Source organism: Etheostoma spectabile, chromosome 10 (genome assembly GCF_008692095.1).
Source record: "Etheostoma spectabile isolate EspeVRDwgs_2016 chromosome 10, UIUC_Espe_1.0, whole genome shotgun sequence".
NCBI classification, from domain to species: Eukaryota; Metazoa; Chordata; class Actinopteri; order Perciformes; family Percidae; genus Etheostoma; species Etheostoma spectabile.
This window is the reverse complement of record NC_045742.1, coordinates 14,423,161-14,431,984: the sequence shown is the minus strand read 5'-3', so window position 1 is coordinate 14,431,984 and position 8,824 is coordinate 14,423,161. Positions and strand designations below refer to the sequence as shown.

Below are 8,824 nucleotides of genomic sequence, written 5' to 3'. Positions count from 1 at the left end.
TACTGTAAGTTTTGACACACTGACACATTTTCTATTGTTTTGTCTTCATTTAACCACATTTATTGTGAAATGGTGACTAAGGGGGTTCACATTCATATTGGTTAAACAGCATAATAGATCAGTATCATACAAATATGTTTGCACATACAGTACATACAACAAAGTCCTATGCACACAGGTAGGAAACTGAAAGCTTGTACAAGATTTACAAGGTTACAGTTACTACACTGCCAACACAACAAAAGAAAGAAAAAAAAGTCATTGTTCAAATACATACAGCAGTGTTTAGCTTATTTGAGAACTGATAGGTCTGTCTAAATTGAAGTAACACTATTTTTTTTGTGTACTGTTGTGAAGGCAATATCTTTGGAGATGATTAAACTAAGTTACAGATTGTGAACTTTTACGGAAACCTTTTGGTGAGATTAGTTTCTCAACTGCTAGTTTTAAGATTAACAAGGAACTTTGAGCCTCACATTTTAAGCCAACATGGACAAGAAGTTCTGAAAGTGATTACAAAAAAATTTCTTTCATATGCTGCCATGGTTTTTCTTACCATATAAATGTTAATCTTTGGAGTATTGTTCGTTTTCTCATGCTGCTTGAAAAACTTCCATTTGACCATGATGATTGTCATTTTGTCTAACATGAGCCACCTTTGCAGCAGTGTTTATGAAGTGTGATTAAGTAATTGTAATTAACAGTGCCCTTAACTATTCATTTTGTGGTTTAGTACACTTTTAATTAACAGAAATCCAGCTGGAATAATACCTCATCTTGTCACTTTTGTAAAGCTGTTTATTCAAAGCTCTTAGTTCAACTTGAATGTGTGACAATCTGAATCTCAACAGCAGGAGCCATAACCTTGTGCCTGCCAGCAGCCTGCAGGGTTGTGAGGCCCTTCAGGGAGATAGAATCCCACAACTGCAGATTCAGAGGCTTGGAGGCAGAGCAGTGCCTGCAACAGGCATTCACACAAATTAACTAAAAGACCGGAGGACAAACGTTGACAGATGTTGTTGTTTCCATGCTACTGGTTGATTTTTAGTTTATATGTTCAGTATATGTTATGTTCATGCATGAAGGTCAACATTTCAGTCCAGAAATGTTTGTTCCTGGACATTTAGATAATGAAGAACGTTTCTTGAATATAAATGACTTCTCTTATATTGCTGTATTCACGCAATGCCTGCCAAATGGGAAAAACAGGAAAACCACCCTTTATTTTGAATTGGGAGTGTTATTATGTATTATTCCAAGATGGTTATCCCAACTGCCAGCCTTATAGTCACATGATTTAAACAATATAAATTTGCTATTTAAAAACGGTTCATCAAAACCAGATACAGCCAAAAACAAGCGTCTTTCATATTAGCTTAATCTATTGTATTAGTGTCCTGATTTCTCCAAATTAGAAAAACATTTAGGGAATTTTCTTTGCATCATAACAGATGGCCGTAAATTCACACAACTCAACTGTCATTTTTGCACCTGTAAAATACCACACATTGGATAGCAGCATTGTTAGCTGAAAGTAGGTTAATGGGGGTTCAACAATGGGGGTTGTTTGGGTACCCAATGTATAGAGCATACAATATACATGGTGCACAGTAATAAGGTATAGCACAAATAGAAGATGATTTCAACCAGAGCTGACGTTTAATCAGCCCAAAAATTTAAAAATTACCTGTGTGGTTCACCATTGGTGTACAAGGCGCTTAAAAAGGGCCAATTATGTAACAATAGCATTTAAAATGGTTACTGCATTCCAAATAACAAATACTGAAAGAGTCATCTCCCTGGCCCCTCCTCCTAAGCGTTGAAGTTCACGGGAGTTGCCAGGTGTTGAGAACAATTAACCCAAAGTCACACAATGTCAATGTTAGCTTGATGCTAGTCTCGCATTGCAAGACATTACAGTGGAGTTTCCAGATGCTGCTATGTTGACGGTTAGAAAAACTCGTGCTCTCGCGGAGCTGTGCACGCGGCTGACGGTCACCGTTTATATTCTAAACGTTACACACGTACAACGTAACAAAAAAAAGACTGACAGACACCTTTTCTGGGCTTAACGTCACAAGTCAAAGACTGCTACCTCACGGTCGTCTGAACACAGTCACCGTCTGTAGGCTACACCCGCTGAACAGAAGCGGGGAAACAATTTCAGCTGGGGGGAGATTGTCGGTACTACTATTTCCGGACCTTTTACACAGCTTGTCTACACACTGTACAGTCAGTACACTTACTGTCCAACATATCATTACTGTGTAGCTGGTGATGGTAACGTTAGCCACAATAACATAACGTTTGCTACATACATTGCAAAGTGACCTGTAAAGAACACTGTTTCAATCCAAGCCCATCGTTTTAGTCCAACAGAAAGTGTTAATAATGTGCCAATGTTTCCACCCCAAATGATCAAAATGGATGCTATCAGGTAGGACCACATATTAGTTTATTTTTTTATCACACACACACACACACACACACACAGATTAAGTTTTGTGACACCTTCTGTGAGAACTGACATTATGATGCATATACGTAACTGAAATAGCTTATCACACTGCCAATTAAATTCCTAGGCCTGCAACAACAACACAATGAACAGTTGAGACACAGCATGATGAAAACCACATTCAGCCAAATAGCTGCAATTAAAACAATTCAGCTAGATTACAAAAGCCTCAACCATATAGTGCCACGGCAGAGAAATACAGGTTTAAAATGAGAGCCACTTAAAATGACACAATACAAAAGCAATAATCAAAAATATAGTGTAACAATTTGAAGTTTTGTGTTCTCCATCTCCCTGCTGGAAGAAACGCAAGAAGAACGGAAACAAATGAGGTTAAGTGTAAATTCGGAACAAGCAGTGGACACATTTCAACACAAACACTTGCACAGCCTTCTTTTACACAGTCTTTAACTGTTAAAGGTATCAAAACACACACACACACACACACACAGGTGCATTGGCAGGGTGTTTGCAGCGAATAATTTTCAGGGCCAACAGGATTATCAGTGTATGTTCAGGATGATGGCAGGGAATCAGCCTTCAAGTTAACGAAAGAGTTAACGTAATTGTTCTTCATCTGTCATCTCAAAAAGATCTGTGGACTGTGTGAGTCCCACAGAGAAAGAAAGAGAGAGGGAGAGAAAGAGCGAGAGAGATTACTGGCGGGACAGTGATGAAAATTGGTCGGAGGATAATGAGTCTCGTTGTCTTTTCATCCTCTGTCTCTTTCTCTCCCTCTCTTTCATTACTCAGAGTGACTGGTCGTCGAGTAGCTTCACAGTCTGCTGCTTATTAAAAAATCCAGAGCGCCTTTACATGAGTTCATCAGGCTCTCCATCTCTTTTTCCCTCCATCTCTCCATCCTCCTGCCGGCTCTGCATCCTCTCATCTCCCACTTTTTTCCTCCCCCTCTCTCAGTTTGAACTCCAACATCCTTCCTCTCTCTGTCTCTTTATCCTTCCCTCTCCCATCTGTTTATTTTTTTTTCTCCACCAAACAGTGAAAAAGACACGAGGAGGAGGAAGAGGAGACGGAGGCTCTGGCAGAGAGGGAATCAAAGAGCTCCGAGGTAAAGACAATCACCTTTGTGACAGATGAAGCTTTTATAGAAAAATTAGGCTTTCTCCCAATTTCCTGTTGATATTCTTTGTAGTTTATTTTCCCCCTGACAACCCCTCTCCTTCCGTTCTCTCAAAACTACACACCCTCCTCCCTGTGCGTCTGCTCCATCGCGGCAGATTGTTTGGAATCAATAAAGATGGTTGTTGGCAGATGAAAGTCGTGGGGCGGGACGGTGGCTTACTAAACACTCAATTCGCTTCACACAAATCACCGCCTGCGTCCCGCCGACACGTGATGGCTACATCCTGCAACAAACAATTAAAACCCCATACAGATGTGCTGTAGGAAGAAGCATGATGGCGTTTGCATAAATACACATATGGTGAGTTTTGAGAGGTAGACAGGGTGGATGGGATTTAGACAGCATAGAGACATAAAGGAAATAAAGAGAAGGAAGGAGGGAGGGTTGATGATTGTTGTTAAAATGAACAGGTGCTGCGGTCGTTTAAAAAAAAAAAAAGAGAAGCTATTAAGGGGAAAAATTGTAAAATTAAATTGTTGGCAGGGTATTTATATAATTTACTCGATTAGTTACAATACAATATAAACATCCTTAATTACATGTATTCAAGGTTTTATTTAAAAGACCAGTGTTCAATTGGTTGCACCCTCACCGCCAAATGGCACTGATGGAATTAATGCCATTTGGCGGTGAGGTTGCAACCAATTGAGTACCTCACCCCTCCCTTTCTCAGCGTGAAGAAGAACGTGGATTGGCCATCAGGTAACTTAAAAATGGGAAAGGCCCTCTCTTGAGCCAGTGTTTGGTTGGACTGTTCTAGGCTACTGTACAAACATGGCAGTGCAACATGGTGGACTCCGTGGAAGAGGACACATTCCTGATATGAAGGGTACATTCTCAGCTAACAAAAACACAGTTCTTGGTTTCATCTGATTATACACTAATGGAAACATAGTTATCAATATTATATATTATATTTCTGCCAATAGATCAGCCTTAAACACACTGCTTCTTTAAGCAAAAACACAGAAGTATTATGTATTTAAAGAAGATAGAATCAATATTTTGTATAATACCAATGTATCAAATGTGAAGGGGAAATCTAATATTGATATCAACCATTACTGATGCCTCTATACTGCCAATTTATACATTAACTTTATATATTGCTGTGTTGATTAATCAAGCAAATCATCATATATGTGACGCAGATATGTTTTGTGTATAATCTTTAAAATATTTAGTACCAATAGGGGTCAAATTTAAACACTATTTCCCTCTGAAATGTAGTAAGTATAGTAAGTGATATAAAATAGAAGTACTTAAGTAAACTTCAGTACAGTACTTTAATAAATCTACTTACTTTCCACCACTGCAAACAGATAAGCAAGGTCCCTTCTTTTTTTTCGTTTCCTCCACATTTAGAAGCGAGAAAAAAAAAGGACATTTACAAAGTGTTCCCTTGTGACACCCCAGCTCATATTGCATCCCGATAAATAATCAATTCATACACACCAGGAGCCTGTGTGATTTGTTTTAATAAGCTTTTGTCATTGTCTCACACACACTTACTGGAATACCAATATTCTAATAGCACAGAACACATAACTCTTAGCTTGATGCGCCACTCAACACAGAAAACAAAGGTCAAGTTAGAGAGCAGCTTAAGGTCCATTTTTCACAAGAAGGAAGAAGAAGGAACTAATTAACATCTGTAGAAGAGCCAGTGTGCACGTCAAAAAAAGCAATCACCTATTTAGGAGTTATCTTCCTGCTGAGGGAGGTTTTGATCTGTGACGACAACGAGGAAAAGGAATCTGGATGCTAAGCGTAGCGGTGTGTATCCACAGCAACCAAATCTGACAAATCGACACTCATAGTTTACTCTTGATTGTAGCCTCTGTGGGAGACAAAAAAAAAATCAACTTGTAAAACAGGGGAAGAGAGCACTTTACCTTGGTCATGCAGCGATTAATAGCATTTTGGCTTCTGGAGCGTCTGGTTGCTTCAGAGGGATCTGTTAGAGCGGATTAGTCACTCTCAGTCCAACATGGCTTAAGACACACTGAAAACATGCAAACACACGCACATACACATCAAACAGACAGCCAGTGTGGGTAGCGTCAGGTGTTGGAGACACATAAGGTTTATAGTGGAGACTTGGAGGCCTGCCTGCAGCAGCTCTATCACAGAGACAGACAGTTCCGGTCCATCTACCAGCCAAGCACCGCTACTGCTTGCTCACTGCTGCAACAAAATCTGCTGTACATCCATTAGAGGAGAAAGACACCAACAGCTAGTGCAGACTTTTTTATTTAAAGAGACACACACCTACATTTTTGGAAAATAACCTCCTTAGTCAACTGACCCAGTGTGAAGATATGAAAGTGCTGATTTCATGCTTCAAGTGAAGAGTTGATGCAGTGTCACAGTTTGAAACTGAGTAGAATCTACGAGTTTCCTCCTCATCACAGAAGTACAGGATAAAAACAGGCCATCTAACTCTAAAGCTGGATGAATTCATGGTTCAGTTCTTATGTATGAAATAACTCAACTTTACAATCTGAACATGAAATCCAAGCTAAGCAGCGGTCAGCTGGGGGAAGAAGCTGTAAACACAAAAGTAGCTATGTTTCCATCCACACTTTTCTATCCAAATCAAGTGAAACTGAATGAAAAATGCCTTATGGAAACAGTAAAATTTGATTGAATTTTATGAATACTGACTCAAAGGAAATACATTTGGTATCGTCGGATTTTTATCTTGATCGGTATACGGCTTATGCGATAAACACTGATGGAAACGTTATTTGCCGAATAAATAACGAATTGCAATTAAGTTTTAGGTCATTTTATGGTTGCAACCCGCCACAAAACAAAGAAGAAGTTTTAGTGCTCTGTTTGCACCCAAGGTGGGTGTCAACAAAGAGATGTAAGTGGACGAACGAGGAGACAAGAGACATTTTGAATTTAATTTACGAGCAAAATATAACGGCTACTTCAGATAGCAAAAATCTAAGAAATGCCTTAATTTATCTGGCGATAGCTTGTGACATCTGGGGAAAGGGACGGGTCAATAAAATTACACAACAGGTCAAATGTTGTCTTGGTCGTCCGAAATATTGATCATTTGTTGGTAGATGGCACAACCCATTTTATCTAGCAAAACTTTGTTGTTGCTTGAATGTTGTGCTAAATGAATGGAAACACTTTAAAATGTCTCAAATTTATACAATATTTCAATTTGACCGCAAAACAGCATGTGACGTCATCACGCACAGGTTTTTATTTGCTTTAAAGCCGTTGGATGAAAACACACTTTCACCAGCTTTCTTCGCATGAGTTTTTTTACGGAACTTCAGATAATTCGATTGACAAGTGGATTGAAACTTAACTATTGAGATAATATTACAATCGTTATAGAAAATATGTTAGCGAACAGCAATCCCCCAAAATATCCAGGTTGGTGTTTGCATTTTCTTTCATGTTCTTTTCTGTGTTCTTCTCTTATTAACATATTGCCGACATTGGTATGCATTGTATTTCATCATCATGTCAGTTACGTTACAAGTTTATTTTTGAAATGGGTTATAAGCTAAATCATAAGATTGCTGTTGTCCTCTCTGCAGATGGCCTCTGAGCGAGGCGAAGGTCCTGAAAGATACATGCACCGTATGTGTTTCATGTTCTTTATGTGTTCTTTTAATGCCATAAATAAATATGTGGAACAGCACACTCTCAGCACAGCACACTTGTTTACATTGCCAACTTACTGTGTATCGAGAGCATGGGACTTAGAGTGACTCCGCTCTATCTGATTAATTTAAGTAAACGTAAGATTTTTACAAAATGAGGGACCAAGCAGCCATACAAAATTTGTAGAAGTGAAAATGTGCAACTTTCTGATTCTTGAGTTTGGCTTTGGCAGCAGCTGCGTGTCAAGAAAAGCAAAAACTTTTATAAAAGCAGGAAGCACGAGATAGTTGAGACCTCTCACAATTTACCAATTACCAACACACTTGATGAAATCTATTCTAAGGCAAATTATACAGACACACAGATGATAATGTCAAAAACATTCCCCAGACAAAAATATGGTAATTCTTTTTCTCCACAAACATCTGGCAACCCCCTTCACTGCCCTAGTGAGTGTAACGGCCAGCAAGATAGTGTGTGATGTATTGACTCAAAATAAACTACTTTGCCGAGTTCATGAACATGTAACCCAATGCAACATTGTAGCACATTATGGGTTTTTAATACTTTTTGGCTACACAGGAAGGATGAATTCATTTTCAGTTCTGGCATTTTCATAGGATTTATTGGCAATAAGAAAATAGAGAATATCACTTGCCTTATCCTTTAAGCTCATATTCACAATTATATTTTCATATTAGTGTGAGGTTGCTGCTTCTGCTTGATCATTATTACATTTGTATCCACAAAATTAAAAAGGAAAAACGTGTGCTAGTAAAAAACCTTGTAAACAATTACATATTTAGGTTTTTAATAAATTGTATAAATTGCGTATAAGGGCATCACAGTTTAAGATCCCATTATTTTTAGCATTTGAGCTTCCCTAAAGCCCACATTGAAATGAGAGAGAAATCATTCCTCATATCGGCATTTCTGGTCAGATGCGTCTGCAAAAAAGATTAAAAAAAACGAAGGCTCTTAAGCCTATGTCTGACTTTAAAGCTTACGTGGGAGATACGGCTGCAGTGTTGATTGGATTCTGCTCTCATTTTTAATAGGCTGTGCCCCTTTTTTCTTCTACACTTGTTTGACTCCTTGTCTGTCAGGTCACATGTGAAACATTTTGAATCCTCAGTTTATGGTATGTTTTCATTTTGTTTTATGTATCTACGGGTCCTCGTTTTTTATACCTGCTGCTTTTTTGGCAAACACGTTCTAAAACATCACTAAGACCAAGAATTCTCCTTTTACTTCAAATTAAACACAACACTCTTACATAGTTTCAATGTCTGCCAAGACGTTGTTGAACGGTTAAAATAGTTAGGTAAATAGTGTTTCCCTTTTCTTAATTCAGTTCATGTATTGCTACTATTTTTTGTCACAGTACTCTGGAAAATGAAAGTATATATTGTTAAAGAAATTAAGCCTGATTATTTGCTTTGTGCGGTCTAAAAGCACTGACAGAGGCAGGTTGTTCATTCAGGTCCACAGTTGTTTACATTGCCAACTTACTGTGTATCGAGAGC

At 38.4% G+C, this 8,824-nt stretch overlaps 1 protein-coding gene and 1 long non-coding RNA gene across 4 annotated transcripts in view; one reads left to right on the top strand and one right to left on the bottom strand.

Moving 5' to 3' along the window:
* The first annotated feature begins 3,398 nt into the window (after positions 1-3,398).
* LOC116696983 (uncharacterized) lies at positions 3,399-5,423 on the top strand. The gene is made up of 4 exons (XR_004333872.1): positions 3,399-3,435; positions 4,227-4,230; positions 4,519-4,524; positions 5,291-5,423. It is a non-coding gene; the product is annotated as an uncharacterized LOC116696983 (long non-coding RNA).
* macrod1 (mono-ADP ribosylhydrolase 1) overlaps positions 5,123-8,824 on the bottom strand; it is a 102,315-nt gene continuing 98,613 nt past the window's right edge. For all 3 annotated transcript variants that reach the window (XM_032528281.1, XM_032528280.1, XM_032528279.1), the window contains one exon: positions 5,123-5,502. In XM_032528281.1, the coding sequence (XP_032384172.1) occupies positions 5,477-5,502 (26 nt within the window). In that variant the 3' untranslated portion in view covers positions 5,123-5,476. The remainder of the gene's footprint in view (positions 5,503-8,824) is intronic.